The 23,495-nt window shown below is 37.6% G+C and overlaps 1 protein-coding gene across 2 annotated transcripts; it reads left to right on the plus strand.

Annotated features, from left to right (window-relative positions):
• Window positions 1-6,060: 6,060 nt before the first annotated feature.
• On the plus strand, window positions 6,061-22,504 carry POU1F1 (POU class 1 homeobox 1). Of its 2 annotated transcripts, none has more exons than XM_040980855.1 (6): window positions 6,061-6,326; window positions 9,079-9,150; window positions 17,834-18,058; window positions 20,097-20,261; window positions 21,453-21,513; window positions 22,284-22,504. In XM_040980855.1, exons 1-6 carry the CDS (start codon window positions 6,185-6,187, stop codon window positions 22,492-22,494), a joined length of 876 nt encoding a protein of 291 aa, XP_040836789.1. In that variant the 5' UTR covers window positions 6,061-6,184; the 3' UTR covers window positions 22,495-22,504. The 2 variants fall into 2 exon arrangements, with proteins under 2 accessions (XP_040836789.1, XP_040836788.1); XM_040980854.1 differs by having other exon boundaries at window positions 6,185-6,326; window positions 9,001-9,150; window positions 22,284-22,494.
• The last annotated feature ends 991 nt before the right edge of the window (window positions 22,505-23,495 follow it).

Below are 23,495 nucleotides of genomic sequence, written 5' to 3' on the forward strand. Positions count from 1 at the left end.
GCATGGCAAACATGTAACAATTACAGCCAGACATCTGGTTGGCACACCACATACCTGGAGAAGCTGTAAGAATCCTCATGGATGGGACATATTTCATTCTCAGCTTTTTTTCTTTTCTTTTCCTGCTTTTGTTCTCAGTATTAGATTCCTCCCCCTCAATAGGATCATAAGTCTGTCTGAGCCAGGATATGATTTTAAGTGAAAAATATAGGGAATAGAAAGAAAGAATTCACATATTCTCCATTGTTATATGTGTTGATTTTTAATATAACTGTGCTGACATTAATGCAAATAAAGGTGGTTCAGTGAGCAAGTTTCAGCATTTAACTTTATAATGACGATAAACAAAACTGTTATCTTTTTTTCTGGACAAAGCCAGGAATGGGTTTTTTTTTTTTTAAACACATAAATTTCTTACTTAAGCCGAAAAAGTAGGATCAATTAAGCACAGAGAATGTATATAGTTATGGTCTAAGCATAAGCAATTTTATTGTTATAAAACTTGGTATGTGTATAGTCATTAGCACTTCTTGAAAATTAAAATAACTGGCAAGCATTTTCTAACTGAAACAAATATTAGCATAAATGGCTTCATCTTAAAGAAAAGATCATGTGAAACACTGAAAGATGAAATTACTTGCCTGTCATTACGCATTAAAGTGTGAGGCTTAACTTTAAACCTGTACTAAACATTCTAAACTGGTTTCAAACTTGTATCAAAATACAGAAAAATTGGAAAACATAAATAAAAGTGAAAAAAACTTGCAGTGCTATTACCTAATGATGCATGGTTTGGATACTGCTTCTTAGTAACATTTTCTTCTGGGTATAGAAGTATTTCTCAATGTGCAATTATTCTAGTTTGGCTGGTTAGATGCAGCATGAAATATGTCATCTCAAATGCCTGATTTGAGTCCTGGGTCTATCAGCTTCCTGCAATGAACATTCTGAGATGTAGCCGGTCTTGGCCAGTTACTTGGAAGTATTCAGCCATATGGGAAACCTGAACTGAGTTCCTAGCTTCTGCCTTCAACCCAGCAAAGCTCAGCTGTTGCAGAGGCATTTAGGCAGTGAGCCAACAGGTGCCACGTCCCCGAGAGGTTCCTGGTGTATACCCCACTCTGTCTCTATTGTTCAGCATTTAAAATAGTGAGCAAACATCTTAAATTCATTTTTTCCCCTAAATTCTGAGTTTTAAACATGATCTGGTTAACAGATATTCCTGGGCAAGACTTTTCTTCTTTGTATTCTCTTTTGTCACCGTAATTCAATTAGATTTTTCTTGTTAGTTGTCTAACAGTTTTCAAAATGAGTGGTGTTAGGTTTCAGTTTCCATCTAAGAAAGTATAAATGAGTTACAGAAACAATATAATCACATAAAATGTTAAGAGTATTTCTAAAGGTGAAAAATTACAAAAGTAAGATAAAATTGATTTAAAAAATTTAAAATTAGAAAATGCTATGTATATCTCAGTCCAGCATATTAGGAAGATATTGGGAAAGTTTTAAGTATAAAATAATGAAAATTGCTAGCATATTCCCAAAGCACACAAATTGACAAGAAACCGGCCTGAATGGCACTTAGAAAGAGTCAAAATAAAGACTCGAGTAAGAAAACTATATAAATATAAGTAGCTGAGACAGGTATAAAATGACAGCATACTGTGAATCAAAAATGCCATTATCCTGCTGTATTAATAAAGCCCTAATATTGATCAGAGACATTGAGAATGTAACGGTCAGTTTTACAGTAAGTATACTAGCATACCATGGTAGTTTCTGGCACATGTACGTGTGTTGTAAAGGATAAGCTAGCTCTTGTCTACAAAGGTCTGAAGGCACCTGGGGCAAACCCATGCATTCATGAGCATGGACCACCAGGAACCCCATTTTTCTCTCTAGAACCTAATAATAGTGTGAGTAATAAGAATGTTTCTCTCATAAATGTAGCCTGGAAAGCTGCAGGGTCATTTCTTTGCTGTTCCCAAGGTTTAGACACAAAGTGGAGACTCATGAAGAGACCACACAGAGGCGATCAGCCTAGGCTGTTCTATGGATGAGGATCAAAGTGAGAACAGAGAAATCAAATGGGTGAGTCAGACATGTGTCAAATGGCCTCCCATTTCCTTTTCTGTAACTTCAAGAAAATTCTGGGTCTCCTAATATTAAACAATTCTTTATCCTAAATTGTCCCTAACATTTGAAAGTCACGCAATGACAGGACAAAATATTTGAACAAAGCAAATCAGTGATGTTTTCAAGGAGTGCAAAAGTCGGTCAGGGTCTGGTATTGTACTGCAGAGATGGCAAGACTATTTCTTGCAACGGTGCCGTCTCACGTTAGGGTTCCAAGCCCACCCTGAGTCTCATTCCTGTCCAGGTTCCTGCCAATGTGCCCGTGAAGGCGGTGGGAAATGACCTGAATGCACGCGCAGTTGCCACCCAGACGGAGTTCCTGGATCCGGATCTTAGCTTAGCCCAGCCCTTGTCGCTGCTGTCATTTGTGGGGTAAACCAGCAAATGGACAATTCCTCACCCTGCCATCTCCACTCCCTGTCCCTCAGTCTGCCTTTTAGTTAAGTAAACAAACAAACAAACAAACAAATCTCTTAAGAAAAATTTTCAGAGCTCAGCAATCCCATTTCTAGGAATCTATCCTAAAGGAGGACATGCAAAGAAATCCTACATGGGCAAGCATTGGGTCCAGGAGTTAAGACGCCACCTGTCAGACTGGACATGCGGATTTCATGTCTGATTCTGGCTCCTCACTCCAGCTTTCTGCCAACATAGACCCTGAGGCCTCATGAGATGGCCCAGGAGATCAGGTCCCTGTCAGCCACGTGACTAAACGGGTTCCAGTGAAGCTGGAGAACCGATCAGCAGTGTAAGCTCATTCCCGCTACGTGTCTCTATCACTCTGCCTCATAAATAAACATACAAAAAAATGTTTGACTCCTGCAGATATATTATAAAAAGGCATTATGAAGAGTTACTTTAGACAAAAACAACAACGCATTATTATTTTTGTAAGATTTATTTATTTTTATTAGAAAGGTGGATATACAGAGAGGAGAGACAGAGAGGAAGATCTTCCATCCGATGAGTCACTCCCCAAACAGCTGTGACGGCTGGAACTGAGCCAATATGAAGCCAGGAGCCAGGAGCTCTTCCAGGTTTCCCACGCGGGTGCAGGGTCCCAAGGCTTTGGGCCGTCCTCGACTGCTTTCTCAGGCCACAAGCAAGGAGGTGGATAGGAAGTGAAGCCACCAGGATTAGAACCGGCGCCCATATGGGATTCTGGCGCATTCAAAGCAAGGACTTTACCACTACGCTATTGCGCCGAGCCCAACAATGCATGATTAATAAAAATGAAAAGCAGAGTAAAGCAAATACAAAAAACAAGTAATGATTCATTTTAATTATTCATTCATTTCAATATATGTGACCATTAAAATAATTTACAAGCTAATTATCAAATTCATAAATGGATAGTTGATAGTACCATAATTAAAACATTTATTTTCTGAATTTACTTCTTTTTAATGATAATACTATTGATTACTTCACATAGTAAGTATTTACACTTTATTAAAGAAATTTATGGCCTGGGCCCGGCAGCGTGGCCTAGCGGCTAAAGTCTTCACCTTGAACGCACCTGGGATACCATATGGACGCCGGTTCTGATCCCGGCTGCTCCACTTCCCATCCAGCTCCCGGCTTGTGGCCTGGGAAAGCAGTCTAGGACGGCCCAAGACTTTGGGGCCCTGCACCTGCGTGGGAGACCGGGAGGAGATTCCTGCATCCTGGCTTCGGATCGGCGCAGCACCGTCCATTGCGGTCACTTGGGGAGTGACTCATAGGATGAAAGATGTTCCTCTCTGTCTCTCCTCCTCCTCCCTGTATATCTGACTTTGTAATAAAAGTGAATAAATCTTAAAAAAAAAAGAAATTTATGGCCTCAATTTTATAAATTTTGATATCATAGCAAATTACTATGTAAGTTTTATATTGCTTATTAGGCAAGGCTTATAGTACTTTTTGATTGTCCAAAATTTTAGTAACATTTCAATGACTCCGGCATTAATAAAATTATCCATGATGATCTTCAAATTCTGTTCTAGGTAAATACTACTCAACCTTATACTTTAAAAACCTAATTTCAGTAAACTCATTTTTAGTTCCTTTATGATATATCCCTTTTAAGAATATCTAGCTTTTATTTATTTGATTTATTTAAAAGAATTAAACAGAGAAGCAGAGAGAGAGAGAGAGAATCTTCCATCTGCTGTTTCTCTAGGAACTTCGTCCAGGTGTCCCGTGTTGGGCAGGAGCCAAAATACTCGTGCCAGGCTTTCTGCTTCCTTGAGCCGTTAGTAGGGAGCTTGATTGGAAGTGGAGCAGCACAGACAAGAACCAGCACCCGTCTGTAGTAATGATATTGTGGGTGGCAGCTTTAGCTGCTGTGCCGCGATGGTGGGTCAGCATATTACTTTGCAAACACTGGAAGCCACGTGTGAAACTGCAAAATAGTAATTTTTCCCTAATTTATTATTTTAACTTCTTATTAGAAAGGTAGAGGAGATTGCTGCTTCACTCCCCAATGCCTGCAGGAGCCAGAGTTTGTCCAGGCTGAATCGCAGACCCTTCAACTGGATCCCGTGTTCCCTTTCGGTGGCCGACACCCAAGTACTTCAGGCTCCATGTCTGCCTCTTGGGGTGCACATTTATCAGGAGTCAGGACTGAAAGAGCTGAGACTGAAGCCAGGACTTCCAAGAAGCGGGGTGAACATGCCGAAGAGCGTTTTCGTGGCTGAACCAATGCTTCTTTCTGATCCTTGGAAACCTTCTTCTCTCACCAAAGTGGTAGAGCTTCACAGACAAAGAATCCAGAATGAAAAATAGGACATTTTTAGAAGAAAAGCTTGTTTTCAGGAAAAATTTAAATATTTGGGCAACCTTTGACATGTTTTCCTACAAGTTAATCTATTGATTACTACAAAGTGTTCAAGTCGCAATTGACATTTAATATAGCACAGATCAATCCTAAATCATGAAACATCCTATGCACAAAATTCCAGAGTCTGATGAACATGACCCTTGTTCACAACAGTAATGTCTGCGCTTGTCACATTCCTGCTGATTGTCTTACTGCTGCCTGTTGTTACCGCATTCCCTCATTTACAGCCAGAAACCAATCATTGCAGCATCTTGATGGTAGTATTGATCACTGATTGGTTTCTAATGTGAATTTTTCATTCTCATACACTGTCCATATATAGTTTCTGAGAAGTGGGCATCCCATTCTAGCATGGTAACTTGAAGCTCTGAAAGTCTAACTTAATGAGGGTGACACTAATGCCTGACTTGGAGAGCTGTGAGATTTTTATGATTTAATTCTAGAAGTCTCTGGAACACTGTCAACATCTGAGAGCATACTAAATGTTACTTTAATGAACCAATTAAAATCAAAGGAAAAAATACAATCACATTCATCATATTCACCTTACCACATTTTATGCAATATTTTCCATTTATAATATAGTAAAAATTAAGTTGCCATAGTTTCTCAAAGCTGTGTCCTGAGTATGAGTCAGTAATTAACATATCCAGTCTCATATTTTGTCTACTATGCTTCAATTTTTAAACTGATGTTTGATTTTTAAATTATGAAGTATGAACTCCACACTTCATCTTATTTTGTAGATACAATGAGAAGTTACTGAAAAATAAAGAAAATTTATAAAAATAAAGAAATTTATAAGCTTAGACTAATAGCACAAAGACATCCATTATGTTTCAATTCATTGTAGCATTATTTTTATGGGACTTTCTTTAAGCTCTTCGTTTCTCTCTTAAATGAAGTTTTCAAACGGAGTTTCAGATTTCTCCCTTCCCCTCAACCTGTTCCCCCTAACTGGCATCCTCCATGGGCATGGATTAGGTTTGGGTAAGAGAGGAGGACAGTCCAGATTGATAAAGCAATACTCCTGGGAAAAGACTATTAACATGTATAAAGGGATTTCCTTGCAGTACAAATACTGGCACGCGCCCTCCTGGTGCCTCAGAGCTTTCCTGATGTATATATGCAAGTAGCCAGGGCTGAGTCGGCCCTTTGAGACAGGAATACAATAACACGGATTGGGAAGCCACAGAGGTTCTTCCTACTTCTCTGTTTCTCGTGGGAATGAGTTGCCAAGCTTTTCCTTCGGCTGATAGTTTCATACCTCTGAACTCTGACGCTCCTGCCGCCCTGCCTCTGCTCATGCATCCCAGTGCTGCTGAGTGTCTGCCAGTCTCCAACCACACCACCAATGTGATGTCCACAGGTACCGGCTACTGGGACGGTGTGCAAGAGGATGCTTGGAATCCTCTTAGCTAATAAGCTGTTTTAATATGCTAAATATTAAGATTATTTTGAAACATCAAAATGCCTAAGATTATTTAAAGATATATCAATCAGCACAATCATTTGCATTATTATTCATTTTATTATAATCAAACATGATTTTATGTGAGGAAACAATGAACTTGAATATTTTTAATCCAAAAATCTTTTTATAGATGTGTTTATGAAATAAGGAACAAAACAAAATAAATGTTTCAAAGTGGTTTAATTTTTAAAAGCTATTATATTTCTTTACAGGAGATTGATTTGATTTTTTTCAGCTAAGTTTTCCATGTGCAACAGAATTGTAGATATTACAATGAAACATAACTAAGTAATAATTTCTGATAGCAACAAAGTTCAAGGAACAGAATGATTAAGTTGCAATGACATAAAACTTCAAGTTCAAATCTAGAAAGAGTATGAAATGTGGAGTCCATGAATGGAGTTGAATGTTTTCACATGATTATATTATTTGAATTGTGTCTATGAAATATATCTACTACATTTACAATATTATAAAATTTAAAAACAGTTTAATTTCTTAAGATATCTCAACTTGCAATTAAGTTTTAATACTTATCCTGAGTAACTTCCATAAGAATAATTTAAATTCGAAAATCCAAACACATTGTCTCAGTAGAATCACCCAGACATATATGCTTTGCTAATAAATCAATTCTTTAGCTGAAGAATAGCAAATGGTGACTTAAAATTAGTTCATAAATATACAAAGTCTTGAGTAGATTTATTTCATTAACTTTATAATGATTTTTAAATTTGTTTTAACTGTATTTTGTATGTAGAAATGGAAAAAAAATCATACACTTAGAAATCAAAATTTGAACTGGTACGTAGATATTCTGATTTAAAGAATTTAAACTCTTGTTCTAATTCGCTTCCAAATGTATCTATAAATTTGATATAAAGTTTTAGTTGAGTTTTTAAATCTCTGAAGCTATTTTTGCTTTGGTAAAATCATTAATGAGATTTCTTTCGCAACTCAAAAAAATCCTTATAATTTAATTTTAAAAAGCTGAAAGTAACTTCAAAAAAATTTGGGGAGGGGGATACAATAAAAGGTTATATTTTCCAAAGATATATGCTGCAAATAATTCTGAAGAATAATCACACTGCTAATTTTGTATTTTACATAATAGATCTATCTCTAGCATAGGGATAAAGAGAATTGTGCATTGTTTAACTTGTTGCATCTGATGAATGTTCGACCAACATGAAAATAAAATTCAAAATCTAAGTAGTGCTATTACAAAATGAACTGATTTGCAATTCACAACTCTACCTTTTAAAAATAAGTGTAAATGTGCTTACTACATTTGTCATTGTTCATTCAAATTCTTAGAATTAGAGAAACAAAATTATTTAAAGCTTAGAAGTTAAAAATACATATAAATGTGTCCCAAAATATTTTAATACACAATAATATCAACTTTTATTTTTTCATTAAATTGATGTTGTGTAGATCTAATTATGTAAATGAAGAATTAGAAATCCTATCTTTAATAAGAATGTGTAAGTATTAATTTAGCTGGTGTTTATTTGCTTAACTTTAGAATGCAAGGTATGATTTGTACATGTGGTTGATGACATTAAACATTTTTATGTGCTGGTCATAAAATGAAAAACTGCAAATATATTTACATATATTACCTATAGTTTTTTTTCTTTAGAGCAAATATTTTACTTTCTTTATGAAAATGTTACGTTTTTAATCACAAGATTATATTTCAATATTATCAAAGGATTGTCATTGTATTTATAATATCTTGTGTTTACACAATGAGATGTGCTTGTATTTCCATATTTACTATATTCAAGTTGTAAAGGAAAACTGAGAAAATAAAATACATAAGGAAACATCAATGATATTTAATCAATTAGGTGAAAGTTTAAAAATTGAAATTTATTTTCAAAATACCTATTGATTCCATGAGGTATATAGCCATTGATGAGCAAACTAATATTTATCTACCAGGTTCAATTTTTGTGCAACTTAGTCAATGGTCAGTTTTACCATCAGAATCCTCGAATGGCTTATGATGCTGGAACACCAACTGCCACATGTTTTGCATTTGTTGCAGGTTTTTCATGACACCCTGAATAAAGTACAGTTTTTATGATTATATTTAAGATGGAGGATATTTCCTCTTGTACTTCCTCAAAACTGGAGAAGTTTCCTAAGGGAATGACTAAGATATACTAATTGATCAGATCGATTCCGTATTCCTTCTTCCAGAGAAAGACCATGATGAGTTTTACAGATTATTGATGAGTTAGCTGTTACGATATCTGGTTTGGATGTGAATATATGAACTATGAAACTTCCAAAAAGTCAAAGTGAGAATTGGCCAGTAACTGTTTTGTGAGGTCCTGTTAGCTGTAACATAGTGCATGAGATAATCAATGAAGGTGTTGCCCATTTTGATGGCTTCATTAGCTGAAACAAATTTATTTCATTTTAAGCTTCTCATCAGAAAACAGCCACCAAACAAGAAAAATAAAAAAGCACTGTTCTATAATCTTAAGGATTGCATAAATGGCTACTTCTGAAACAAAATGAATGGGTCTTGAATCCTCATACTGTTCCTTACCAGTCCTGTCTATTTTGTCTTTGATCCAAACTCCTAAATCTTTGCACACATATTTCTTGGTGATGACGTTGGGAAACCCAGCAACGGGACTTCATTATTCTGTTCCTTCCTGTCATTACGGAAACCAGCCGTCAACCTACGGAGTGATGGCAGGTAAGACAAATTGTTTTTATACATGATATTGAATTTGGGAACACTTTGTTGGATTTCCTGGACCTGAATGAATGGTGATCAGTATCTGACATGAAATTTGATCACTTACCCTGGGCAGATACTGGTGAAAATGGTCGAATATTGAGATGCTCCCTGACTGGTAATATCCTGTGACATCACAATTAAGCCCAATTTCTCTGTTTTGCACACTGAGCTGTGGTTTCTTAATCTCACGTTTGGTTTATGTATATTTTGTTGAATTCACTGCACTCAGATTCCTGGCTGTCCCTTCCTGATGATGTAGATACTAAGATTTTCCTTTAGTAATAACATAGTAGTTAGTAGCTTTATGGGGTCATTTAGCTTCAATGTAGATTAAACTAAAATAAAGGCCAAATTAGGTTCTTCGATTACCCTGGCAGCAACCTTGCGTGGCTGACTAGACACTGACACTGGAAACAGTACAGATTTGCAGAACATCCGCCTCATCACACTCTTTTGGACATTTAGTCCATAAAGTTAAACCAGACACTAAATGAAGGACAAGTATGATTCCCAGGAGTGCTGGTAACAGCTGCTTCAAGCTTTGGTATCCCTTTCTGAACTGCTTCTGAGTCATAACTGAGACTGAAATAATTGAACTTTTTCCTCCCCTGACTAAGGAAAGCATCCCTACACCAAATCTAACCACCTATTTCCTGATGCTTATTAAGAATTCATTTGTGAGCATGGTTTTAAAGAGATGACAACAGCTAGCCTGTGAAGTCAAATCCCTTCATAGTCATTGAATAATTTCAAGGACTGGCCAGATTATTACCAAATATGAGCTTGTAATGGTTTAATGAACTACATACAGAGAGTTTGTATTTGTTGCTCTTTTTTGAAGATGCTTCTTCTACATTTATTTCTTCAGAAGAACTCATCAGTAACAATAAATTAGGACGGTATGACAAAATGTGTAGGTGTCTGCTGTGTATTGTGTGTGTTTGTATATGATACAGTAATTTTGGATAAAGGAATCAGATGTTAGGGAAATCTTTTCTATTTGGTATTTTTGTTTTGTTATTCAGATAAAAATAAAGCACATACAAACACATGGATGGATTTATAGCCATACTTTTGAAATAAAAAGAAGCAAATAATTCAGTTCACTAATGTTTTCTTAAAAAAACAACAAAAAAAGAGATATATCTGTTTACTTGAAAGTCATAGCTAGAGAAAGAGAGGGAGAGGTCTTCCATCTGCAACCTCCATTGACAAGGCAGACCTGGGTCTGAGCCCATTGAGGCCAGGGGCCAGAGACTTCTTCCAGCTCTCCCTGTACTTGGCAGGGGTGCAGTTACTTCATCATTTGGTGCCTTTCTAGGAACATAATCACAGGGTTGGATTGAAGTGGAGTAGTTGGGACACGAATCAGCATCCACCCAAGATGCTATCATCTCAGGAGGCAGCTGAATCCACTATAAGCCACAAAATCTGGCTCCTAGTTCACCAAATTAAAATATCTCAAAACTTCTTAGCCGAACAGCAAATTAGACACTAAAATCTCAAAATAAGAATAGCAGTCATTGAAAATGTTAGCTTATCTGACATTTAATCAAGCAGCATTTTAGTGTTCTTACATTTTTGGTAAAACAAAGACGTATATTTGCAATGATTACTGTAAATTCTGATATCTTTGTTGAGCAATGTAGCACAATTTAGAATTTAGCTATTTCTTGACTTCCTCTTGGAGAATTGATCACATACGATCCATATACTCAGTTGATCAGTTTTCCTAGTTAAGTAGAACAACCCTTCTATCCGAGGAAACAATTTTTTTTAAGATTTATTTATTTTTATTGCAAAATCAGATATACAGAGAGGAGAAGAGACAGAGAGGAAGATCTTCCATCCATTGACTCACTCCCCAAGTGACCACAATGGCCATTCAAAGCCAGGAATCCAGAGCCTCCCTCAAGTCTACCACACAGGTGCAGGGTCCCAAGGCTTTGGGCCATCCTCGACTGCTTCCCCAGGCCACAAGCAGAGAGCTGGATGGGAAGCAGGGACACCGGGATTAGAACCGGTGCCCATATGGTATCCCAGGTGTAAAAGGCAAGGTCTTTAGCTGCTAGGCTACCATAATGGGATCCTGAAGAAACATTTTTAACATAAAATAGTAAAATGTATGTTTTTCATTATGGGGGTGCACGTAGAATGCGTTCTGTGAGTTTTACAACATTTTGATCATGTGGCCTGGAAATGACAAGCTCATGAGTATGTGTCCCCATCTCCTAGATGAAAGGCCTTACAGCTCATTCCCAGAACTCCCAGGAACCTAGATACACCTTTCGTTTTTAGGATTCATTTGTTTCTTTTGAAAGGTATATTTACAGAAAGGAGAGACATAGGGAACGATCTTCCATCCACTGACACACTCCTCAAAAGGCCACAATGGCCAAAGCTGAGCTGATCCAAAGCCAGCAGGCAAGAGCCTCCTCTGGCTCTCCCACATGGATGCAGGGTCCCAAGGCTTTGGGCCATCTTCCACTGCCCTCTCAAGCCGCAAGCTGGAAGCAGGATGGGCAGTGAAGCAGCAGAGACATGAACTGGTGCCTATATGAATCCAGGACCTTATAAAGGGATGATTAGCCAATTGAGCTGTTGCACTGGACCCACTTTCTGCTTTATCCAAGCAAAGTGTGGCCCTGCCAATAATTAAGGTTGGCATAGCGATGAAATTAATCACAGATCAGTTGCTATGAATTGTCATTCAAATGCCTGAAGACGGTTTTGTACCACCAACTTTCTTCCCATCAAATGGAATTAGGCTGCTGCCAGCATAGCTAGTTTGACATTGGTCTCAGTCCCCAGGAAACCCTGCTCTCAGGCATGCAGCCAACACGCCCCTTGGAGGCTTGGGTTTTGCTGAGCAGACTAACCTCCAAGGAACCCTCAGCGAATTCTCTTTGCTCTTCCCTTTTGAGCATCACAGTTAATAGAAAGGGGCTAAGAAAAGTCTTTTAAAATTATTTTCAAAACCTGCCTCAGTGACAGCAAGACTTCGACATTCCATTGTAATCCTAAATGTAGTTCATCACTTTAAGAAAGACTCATCACAAAGACCAGCAAGACTGTATTTGAATATTTTACGAGGGAGTTCGTTAAAATGTGATATGCTTTACAATATGTCAGAATGTCTATATTGATATATTTTTAGTATTAGCATTTATTTAATGGAGGATTAAATCTTAGAGTATCTGAACCTGTTTGCCTTCATCCCCAGAGAAGCTGTACAAATTGAGTTATAAATACTGGAATTCAGAAAAGAGTGAATGTAGAAAATGCATTATAGAAACTTAGCTATGTCGTTTTAATTTTCTGGGAAATCCAAAGGTGTTAATCAACTCAGCCACTTCCACAAAATCCACAGAAGTGTCTCATCAACAATGAAGCCAGGTTCAGTGTCACATACTGTATATGGAAAGGACCCCATAGAAGGACTATACTTAAAACCTGTGAAATTATTTTATTTTAATGTGGTTATTTTATTACCACACTCTCTTGCATTGGTCTGGGTGCTTTATTAAGTTAATAACCACAGGAAGGGTGAACTACTGCTAACATTTTGGCATGTCAGCAGGAAGACTTTCTGGAACACTGAATGAAAGCATCTCATGGAACAGGTGCAGCTAAACAAAAGAAAATGACGAATTGGCAGCAATAAACTGGTCACTGCATCAGCTCCTTACTAACCTTGCTCAAGTCATTGACACCTTAGAGTTTAAAAACCTGTTCTTGTCTGAGTTTTGGTGCTTTCAGGAACTGTTATAAGAATTGAATTGTATAAATTTGAATCTCCTCTCTTTTGACCTCAGATATAATCGCAGCTGCATTTCTTCTGCTTCTTTTTCACTTCTAAAAAGTCTGGTAATTCAACAAATAATAGGAAAATAGCAGGGAACAGAGCCTTTTAAATGCCATTCAATACCTTTTCTAGATAAATGCTGAAGAAATAAGTTTAAAAATCCTCTAAACTCTGAATTTTTGGCATCTGAGATCTTTCCTGTTCTCCAGTTTCTAAAATGGGATGACATTTAGGAAACAAGACCAATGAACTGTTCACCTTCCTAGTGTCTGGTGCAAACTGAGCGCCAAGTGTTTTAGTCTTGAGTCAATCATAGATGATGGTGAGAGAGTTCTGTTTTAAAAAATAATTATTATTTTAAAGATTAGTCAACATGGTGAATTTCCACTCTTTCCAAGATTTATTTTAGTTATTTATTTTTGATTGGAAAGACAGGGTTACAGAGAGAGAAAGAGAAACAGAGATCTTCCAGCCATTGGTTCACTCCACAAATCATCACCATGACCAGTTAGGTTAGTCCAAGGCCGGGAGCCACATGCCTCTTTGGGCTCTCCCCCATGGGTGAAGCGCCTGAAGGACTTTGGTCAGCCTCTGCTGCTGCAACCCTAAGCCATCAGCTGACAGCTGGATCAAATGTGGAGCAGCTGGCGCTCGAACCAGCACCCATAAGGGTTGCCAACAGTACAGGTAGTGGCTTAGCATGGTATGTCACCGTACCGACCACTCATTCACTTTTTAATGGATACTGAAGAAGTAAATACTGAAAAAAAGATTGTATGGGTAAAAAAAAAAAAAAGCCCTCTTCTAGGCTAACATGTGTGGTGATTTCTAGGCTAACATGTGTGGTGATGGAAATCAGCCTCAGAGTTGACCTGGAGGAAGTGTCTACTTTGAAGACCAGGTCTTCCTTCCTCCATTCCTTCCTCCTTCCGTTCCTCACACTTCCCTCCTCCATCCAATTCTCCCCCTCTCTCCTTACTTCCATCCTCTCTCATTCCATCCCTTCCTCCTCTCTACCCTTCCTTTCTTGCTTGCTTAATTTTATTTTACTCCAAATGTTTCCCATTGTAACAATTTTCCCTAAGAATTAATTCTGAAGGTCTTTTTTTCTTTGATGAGAAAACATCTTTCAAAATCAATGGTGTGATGTATTTTCAATGGTGTGATGTGTTTGTCTACCTTTTCCTGTAAAGAACAAGAGAGCAAATGCCATAAGCTTTTTAGCCTCTGTTGCACTCACACAACTTAGTCACTACACTGGAAAAATAGTCATAAGTAGTAAATAATCAAATGGTCATGACTGTTCCTCTTAAGTTTCATGTACCAAACAGGCAGCAGATCCTTGTTTATACATGAACAGGATTTACTAACACATGCAAGGAAAAGAGCACTATTGAAATGCATGATTTGCTCCAAGCCATTGTGGGATATATGAAAGAGGAGCCGGCAAGGAAACATCAGATTCTTGGGCATGTCCGTAGCAGGGTGGTGTGTTTCATCCTGTCCCTTTGCTCCTCCATTATAAAGCCTCCAACCCGGGAGTTTGTCAATCAGCCAGGTGATAGAACAATTTGCCCCATTCCTCGGTACATTGAGTTAACAGTGATATTTCATTCTTTTTTTCTACATCACCACACAAAAATGCCACAGAGAGCAATTCAGAGGGTCTGTGGTGCATGTGTCTGCAGTGTGAAAATGGACTTGGAACTGTCCAGTGTACAGAAATTTCCAAGCCATTAAGTGTGTATTTTTCTAGATCTAATGACAGCTTCGCTTGGGCAATGTTTTGGAAAATATCTGAAAGAATTTTGCTGCACTGATTCACTCCTTCAAAAAATCTTTTTGCTTCTTTCTGTTTCAGTTAAGTATAGTTGTGTTTTGTTTTGTTTCTAGAATAACAGGCTTCGAAACAAGTTGAGAAATGTCTTGCCATATATTCCATAGCAATCTTTCTCCACATACTCCCCAGTAAAAGGCTTTATGATGGCAACAGAGTCTAGGTTGTAACTACCTGATAAATTTCTGCATAAAATTAGTTCCAAGAAAACTGGTACCTACATACAGTTATTTCTATTCTCCAACAATGAAAAACAAGTCTGTGTATCGCAGATAGTTGACAGGACTATATCTAAATGATGAAAGACGTGTCAATTTTCCATATATTGAAGAACCAATCATGAGAACTAAAGTGAATGATCCTTTGAGATACGTATGATGTTAAAATAAGACGTTAAATAAGTAGGATATTACTTTAAATAACAGTTTTTACAGTGATTAGTGTGTTGTGTCTACTAGCAGACATTTAAAAACTAAGAAGAAGTTTGAAATAAATCTCAGGAACATTTAAAGGAATGAGGCTGTGTGATAAACTTAAGTTTGAAAAATTGAACTTAGTAAAAAAATATGTTATTTATTTTAAAGGCAGAGAGAGAAAGAGAGGAGGAGTGATAGAAAAAAATGTTCCATTTGTTGATTCACGCCTCAGATGAGAAGAGCCAGAGCTGGACCAGGCCAAAGCCAGGAGCCAGAAGCTATGCAGACTTGGAGATGAATAGCAGGGGCAGGGCTCAGGAGCCATCCAGTGCTGCTTTCCCACACTCACCGGTGGGCGCTGGATTGGCAGAGGAACAGCCAGAATCAAATCAGTGCTCAGATGGGACGCCAGTGTCACAGGGCACATCTTTGCTGCAGCACGACACAGGCCTGGAGAGAATCCGGTCTCTGCGTTTTCTGTGATGTAATCAACATGCCGTATGGATAGTTAGTTGTCATTTGCAAAAGTAAAACTGAATGATTTGGGCTTGTCAAACCAAAGATCAAAATAAGGTATTTCATATCTTTTTCACACTTCTAAGTAGCCAGATATATTTTATACACTTTTGTTTAATCCCACACTTGTAGTTTTGCTTTGGTTCAGAAAAAATAATGTTCTATTATATTAGTTGGTGTACACTTTATAATCACATTTTCTTATATAAATAAAACAGCAACATGCTGATGTCTGTCATTCTTTGCTCATTATATATTGATATAGTAATGTGAGATTTACATACATATCCTAGGAAAATATAATATTATTCATATCTTTGAATTGTGAATGTATTTATGAAGAAATAATGAGTAGCACAAAGCCTCATGGATGTTTTCATTAAGTTTCCAAGAATGCTTAGCACACATTTTCTGTAGTAATTGATTCTAAAATATTTATTTAAACTTACAACAGTGATTGATTACTCTTTATCTTAGTAACAGACTCTCTTGATTATGCATGTGATTTAATATAAACTGAATTGAATTATTTACCAATAAAAATTATAACCTAGTGAGGAAAAAAAGTAAAAAAAAAAAATGTGTTGGAGGTTGTTCTATGTTTCATAGACTCAGCTATACCCTTTGACTGAGAAAGACTCTTCTAATAAAGAATAAAATCCGGAAATAGTCTTTTAAAATCTTCTAACATTGCACCTTGTCATCTTCCATCATTTCACCCATTCCAGAGTTCAAAGTTCATCACCATAGCAACTAGAATTGCAACTTTCCTTGATGCTTATTTTTACTTCCCCTTACAAAGTAATGAAGATATAACTCCATTGCTTGCTTTCTTTCTTTTTCAAATACTATTTAATTTGACATAGTTGATGAAGGTGGGAAAGGTTGAGGAATAGGGAAACATGAGTGAGACCATTGTTTCCAAATTTCGTTTTCTTCTTCCTGTTTCTGGGGGAAGAGGAGAGAAAAGGGGCGAAGCAGCACCCAGGCTTCCAAATACCTCAGTACCTGGGGGTGGAGATTGGCCACCCAACATCAATCCAGGGTCCCTGGTATGGAGCATGTTCCAAGGGTTCTGTTCAAATGGTTTCGATCGTTCTGAAATGCTGACGATCTTGCCCTTCCAAGAATGAGGATATACTTCCAAGGTCTATGGCTGATAGTCACCTACCAGTCTCCATTCCTCCAGATATTTGCTGTCAATGCTGGTTGGGGTGGTTGACCAATTTCTTCTGCCCTCCATCCTCTGCCATGGTACCAGATGTCCTATGCCATCCCCAGTGGACTGCTGTATTCTCCATGTACATCTGGGTATGCCGTCCACTGCTCTGTCTGAGCCATTGAGGAGGTCCAGTTCTGACACATGCATTACCAGGTCATCAAGTACAGTTGCCTTTTCAGTTTAAGTCCTTCAAGTCATTTCTTATCTCACCTACAGCATATTCCTCTAGTGGTCTTTCCCTGGGCAATCCATAATCCTTGTGCCCAAGACTGTATGGGATATTGGGGACCAAATGGCGCTCATGTTGGCCAGCAAAACCAGACTGGGGATCCATTGTTTATTTTCGTGAAATCTGTTAATTGACATTTAATAACACTTATCAATGAAATGGTAGGACTTCTTAAATTTTATTTCCCAACCACAAGAAAATCTAGCATTTCACTGAGCATCTTTAGTACAGCACTGCAATTTGTTCAATCAGTTTACAAACCAGTGATACACATATATATTCTGGTTCAAGTTGAATCTTAAAAAAGATGTCTTTTAACAGTAAAAAACAAAAATGATGGAGAACTAACGTTTTTAAAGTGTTTTATTGTTTTTATTGAATTATGGCAGTCCTGTGCGTCTTTTCTTTGACATTGTCTTGAGTTTTGTTCCCTGGGAGAAGTAGAACATAACCAGCTCCCTTCCTATTGTGCTTCAGCGACTCCTTCTCTTCTGAACGTAAGGTCATTTTACAAACTGAAGTTATAGTGGAGTAAAGGGCTCTAACAGGGAAAACACTGGCTACACAAAAGTAGAGCTGATCATCAACAGCCCTTTCCTTTGTCTGCTCACAGGCAGTTTAACCCCTTGTCTGTATAAGTTTCCTGAGCACACCTTGAGTCATGGATTCCCTCCCTTGCATCAACCTCTGCTGGCTGAGGATCCCACGGCTGCCGAGTTCAAGCAGGAACTCAGGAGGAAAAGTAAACTGGCGGAAGAGCCAGTGGACATGGATTCTCCCGAAATCCGGGAACTTGAAAAATTTGCAAATGAATTTAAAGTGAGAAGAATTAAGTTGGGTATGTGTTTATTTTATTATATTTTCATTTTATTTTATTTTATTATCTTAAACAATGGAACAAATGGCATGGTCTGCAAATCCTTGCCCTATTATCATTCAACACTGTTTAGAAGTTCAGTCTTTTTACACCTTTAATATGGACTAGGTTTGTGAGAAGCCTACAAAACCCTTATTTTCTTGTACATTTTTTGACTTAAGTACATATATTTTAAGATTAATGTAATATTTTCCAAATCACCCATTTCATTATTATATTTGGAGTGTGCTGATTTATCTTGCCGTTCTTTGAATTGATTACACATTCAGATACTAGCAAAGTAGGAAGGGTATGGGGACCTGAAGGCAGCTTGTCTTTCCTGTTTACCAATGTAGTTAGTTTCTTATTTGTCCTCCAAGAGGTAGCTCATACATTTGTAATCAAATACTCATAATTTTCATTACCCACATGTTTTGGAAACTTTTCAAAACGTTTTTCTAGTGCTCCTTCGCTTTTATGGATCTGTCAAATTCCACTTCATGAATACACTACAATCTATTTAAGCTTTTACTGCTGGAGGTTTCTAATACTTTGATATTAAAAATCAATGTCATGGTGATTAATCTTAAGTGTCATTTATATCTATATAAATAAATGTGTAAGAAAAACTTTATAAGCGAAATGTAAGCAAAGAAAGAAAAACAGAAGGAAAAACACAGATAAAAGACACCTTGGATTTGTAATTTTAATGGATATTGCAAACTGCTTTGTATTACAGTTGTGCCAAATTTGACTAATGCCAGGAGCGGCTTTCTTGTCTCCCTTATACTGTAAGCTTCCAGGAACATAAAAGGTTTTTTTTTTTCTTTGTTTGTTTTTTACTTTCTCCTTAGCAGGGTATTTCCTGCATCTAATAGAATAACAGAGAAAGGGAAAAAAAATTGTTATAGATTTTTTTAATCTTTGTAAATTAGATAGGTCCAGGTGACATCTCATTGTATATCCAGTCTGAATTTCACTTACTTAGCTGTAAGGAGTGAAATCTCCTTTGCCGTTAGCTATTGTCATGTGTCTGCACTCTCTGGGAACTGCCAGTGAAAGTCTATGTTCATTTTTTTGTTGAGAAATTCTTCTAACATAAAATGATAATTAACTTTGGCTACCATTCACAAAGTTGTACATATTTATTATAATGGATGGAAATAATAATTCAAACCTCTGTATTTGTGAAATGAGCCACAGGTAATTTTAATTTTATGATGATATTTGTTGGTGGGCATCACTCATCGTTTTGCACAAACAGAGATGCAGCCTTGGGCCGTGAAATAATGTTTGTCAAATGTAATGTAAACACAGCAGCGACATCTATTTAATAATCATTTTTGGTTTTCTATTTATATTTCTGCGGATGTTTTGAGTTACACTTTGATGGTTTATTTCAGCTTGCACTTTCTAAAGTTTGGAATAATCAATAGGACCTTTTTTCCAGGGGCGAGAAACATTATCAAACATTACAGTAAATGTGCTCCGAGGCATAAATAAACCGTGTGCCCACAGCCTTGCAATGAGCATACTTTTGGAAGCAGTATCATCCTTGGTTTTATTTGGCACTCTTCAACAATGAAGTTGAATTTCTTGCTCTTACAATGGAAACAAAACTATATGTGTAATCATAAATCTTATCCATTTTGATTAATACCTTAAAAAGTTTAAGCATATGAAATATTTAAAATTATGTAAAAGTTCAAGAATTTTTAAGTGTCTTGCAAAGTATTGCCGTATGTATGCAACTTGTGTAAATACTACAAATGGTAGATATCCCTATCGAAATCTCTTTTACTTCTAAGAGATGTGTAATTAACTAGCTACAGGGAATACAATTTTCTGCACCAAAACATCCTACCCTGATCCTGCTACATAATTCTGAATTTCCAAAAATGAATAACTGAAAAGCAGAAGCCCCACAATTGGCAACAAAAACGACACAGGTTTGAGTGAGAATTGACCAGACTGAACGCTCTTGAAAATCCAAGCTAACGGTCCTGACGTCCTTCCCCAGGGTACACCCAGACCAACGTGGGCGAGGCCCTGGCAGCTGTGCACGGCTCCGAGTTCAGTCAGACCACCATCTGCCGGTTTGAGAACCTGCAGCTCAGCTTCAAAAACGCTTGCAAACTGAAAGCCATATTATCCAAATGGCTGGAGGAAGCCGAGCAAGTCGGAGGTATGAAGGTTTTGCCGCTGAAAAGCTGCCCTAACTATAATGGTAATTAGACTTAGGTTAAAAGCTAAAAACAATAGCTTTGGTTCTAGGAGTAATGATTAAACCGAAAGCATGGGGACCCTCCACTTTTTCTTCCACAGGAAAATATCTTGCTACCTAACAGTGCAAAAAGGGGGGCAATCAACGTAACTGCCAAACCCAAAGTCACTGAGAGCTAAGGGAAGCTCAAACAAAGCGGCTTCTGCCGGAGGAGCTGTAGCAGGAGACTCACATTCTGTTTGGTTTTGTCTCCGTGCTATCCTGACCTAACTACACGGATCACTCATACAAACTAATGTTACTGTATGCATGCAGAATAAATGCATGCATTTAACATTATAAAATTATTGGCTCATGCTGCCGTCAAGATCGGACAAGCAGCACGGTTTGTGAGTAGCTATATGAAACGTTTTGACAAAAGTAACTTGAGGATATTATTTGAACAAAATTTGTATTTCCCTCTACATCAATATTTTCCCAAGGGTCTGTAATACAAAATGACAGAAGCTGTAAGACATAAGGACACAAATGCCTGGGAGTTTTATTTTGCATTTTTAGTTATTTATTTTTTAAAGTTTTAACGATACAGTACCATAGGCTCAGGGCTTTTTCTGCCCACCCTTTCCACCCCCGTCCCTGATTTCCCCTATTTTATTGCAATAGTATTGTCCTTCAACAAGAATCGCAATCCATCATCCTACCATTTAGGTGTATCTTGACATTGTAGGTACAGACAATGATAGAGCGCAGCATCCTGCGGTCAAGTTATATCTGTATTGTTTTAAAAAGAAAATTGGAGGAATCTGCGTGGAGGAAACTGCCCTGTGCGGTGTTGTGCAGGAATCCCGCATGGGCGCCAGGTCCTGTCCCAGCTGCTGCGTCTCCCGTCTTGGTCCCTGGCCACGTGCCTGCGAAAGCAGCAGAATGGGGCCCAAGTGCTTGGGTCCCTGTGCCCCCAAGGGAGACCCCTGTAAGACCCCAGCCATGGCAGTTAGAGCCATTTGGGAAGTGAACCAGTGGGTGGAAAAACCGTCTCTGCTCTAATTCTTTCCAATAAATAGATCTCTTAAAAAGAATGAAACAAAAATCTGATTGGAGGTTAAAAAAATATCAATGAGTTGTTTATAATTATTCTCGATTTCCACATTACAGCTTTATACAATGAAAAAGTGGGAGCAAATGAAAGGAAAAGAAAACGGAGAACAACTATAAGGTATTCTCTAGAAATATTAAAAGTTATTGAAGGGAAAGATAAAAATGGAAGCGCATTTGAATGTAACACAGTGTCCTGCAATACACAAACTGAAAACGAGTAGTCAATTGAAGATCTATGATAAATTTTAAAATTGTACAAATATAAATGGGGAGAGTTAGTCATTTGTAACAATGGATGCAAATTTATATATATGCATATATATGTGTATATATATATAAAAGTTGGCTAAAGTACATTTTCCTCCACAAGTTTCAGATAGAAAAGAAACTAAGTAATCAAGAGTCTTACCATTTCTGCTATGTATTTTACTTTGCTAAAAATAAGATCAATGATCATCATTTCACTTTCCTGAATCCAGTATGACATCTTACATTTCAATACAGAGATTGTTGATCTTTTTTGCAGTCTATGTGGCACCACAGGAAGATACGTCCATTTGGGGTGCTTAGTTCTTAACTAGACTTCTTATCTCTTTTGACTCTTTTGGGAGTTGATATTTAGAAATACCGAAGTAGGTGTTCGCTTTTCAAGAACCTGGTGCCCTCTTGTGGCATAAAGTGGGATAAACAGAGAGCCTGAACCCCTCCTTGACTTGCTCCTAAAGCTCTGGTACCCGCACGCGAGTATGCTCAGCAAATTGTGTATTTGTCTTTTCTCGGATTTTTTTTTTATAAGTATTTTCTGAATATTTCAGTTTCACTTTTCATGTTAGTATTTAGGAAACTAAAAACAACATATTCTCGGCCTCTGTCCCTACCCTTCCTCAGCATTGCTGCGAAAGACGCTCTGGAAAGACACTTCGGAGAGCAGAACAAACCTTCCTCTCAAGAGATTCTGCGGATGGCTGAAGAACTGAACCTGGAGAAAGAAGTAGTCAGAGTTTGGTTTTGCAATCGAAGACAGAGAGAAAAGCGGGTAAAAACAAGTCTGAATCAAAGTCTATATTCTCTTTCTAAGGAACATCTGGAGTGCAGATAAGGTTGCCTCTGGGCAGCGGAGCCATCCCCAGCCCGCAGAGCCCGGCCCAGCCAGCACCATCCCGTCCGCTTTCCCTTCTCTTCCCCAACGATACTAAAAATTACTTGGCTGACATACAAAGTCATTTCATACAAATAAATTTCCAGAAAATATTTTCCTTTTAAGAATACCCGCCAGCAGTCTGTACTGCTGTCTTACCTTCTTTAAAAGGTTTGTTTGTTCTCAGAAGCCTTTTTTTTTTTTTGGTGGTAGTTGTTGTTTGGTTTGTTTTTAGCGTGTTGGCCTTTCAGTGATGTAACACAATTAAAGAGTATATGTTTAGAAAAGCTGCTAGTTAACATTCCGCTTACCAGTTCTGTTAGTTTGAAGTAAAAGTTTTGTAAAGATGCCTATGAAAGATTATTTAGGGCACAGAACCCAAAGAAGTGTTTCCAAGAGATTTCTGGAAAAATTAAGAACTTGAACATATTTTCAAGCGTTAGCCTTCTGATGTTTAGCCACAGAAAACGCACGTGCTGGGTCCCTCACCTGATCTTGGCCAAAAGGCCACTTCCTGGCTTCTTCCACCTGAAAATGCTTGGAGCATCAGAGCAGATTCCGGAGTCGCGGTTCCTCCCAGAGCTGAGAAAGCTAGCGCTCACAGTAGGCATGCGATCTCTCTTAAACAAGGTAATAAATGGACTGTTATCAGTGGCTACGAACACAAAGGCTGCCAGTTAATTAAAAAATGTAATGTATTTTTGAAATCTCACTATCTGAAGAGTCATTTGAAGTCCCAGAATAAAGGACTATGTTTGGCATAGCCAAAATCCCATTTGTAATTAAAAATTGATATATTGAGCTTTTCCGTTTTGCTAGCTATATCTCAAAGACCAAAGAAGGCCCTTGCTTCAAACTTGCGAACAAAAGCAAGGTATAATGTCATGTAATCTAGGACAATGATTTCTTTTTGAATTTTGAATGTAAATTTTATGTTACTAACAAAAAAAGTATTCAGGACT

Source organism: Ochotona curzoniae, unplaced genomic scaffold, assembly GCF_017591425.1.
Source record: "Ochotona curzoniae isolate NIBS_2020 unplaced genomic scaffold, NIBS_Ocur_1.0 contig_3498, whole genome shotgun sequence".
NCBI classification, from domain to species: Eukaryota; Metazoa; Chordata; class Mammalia; order Lagomorpha; family Ochotonidae; genus Ochotona; species Ochotona curzoniae.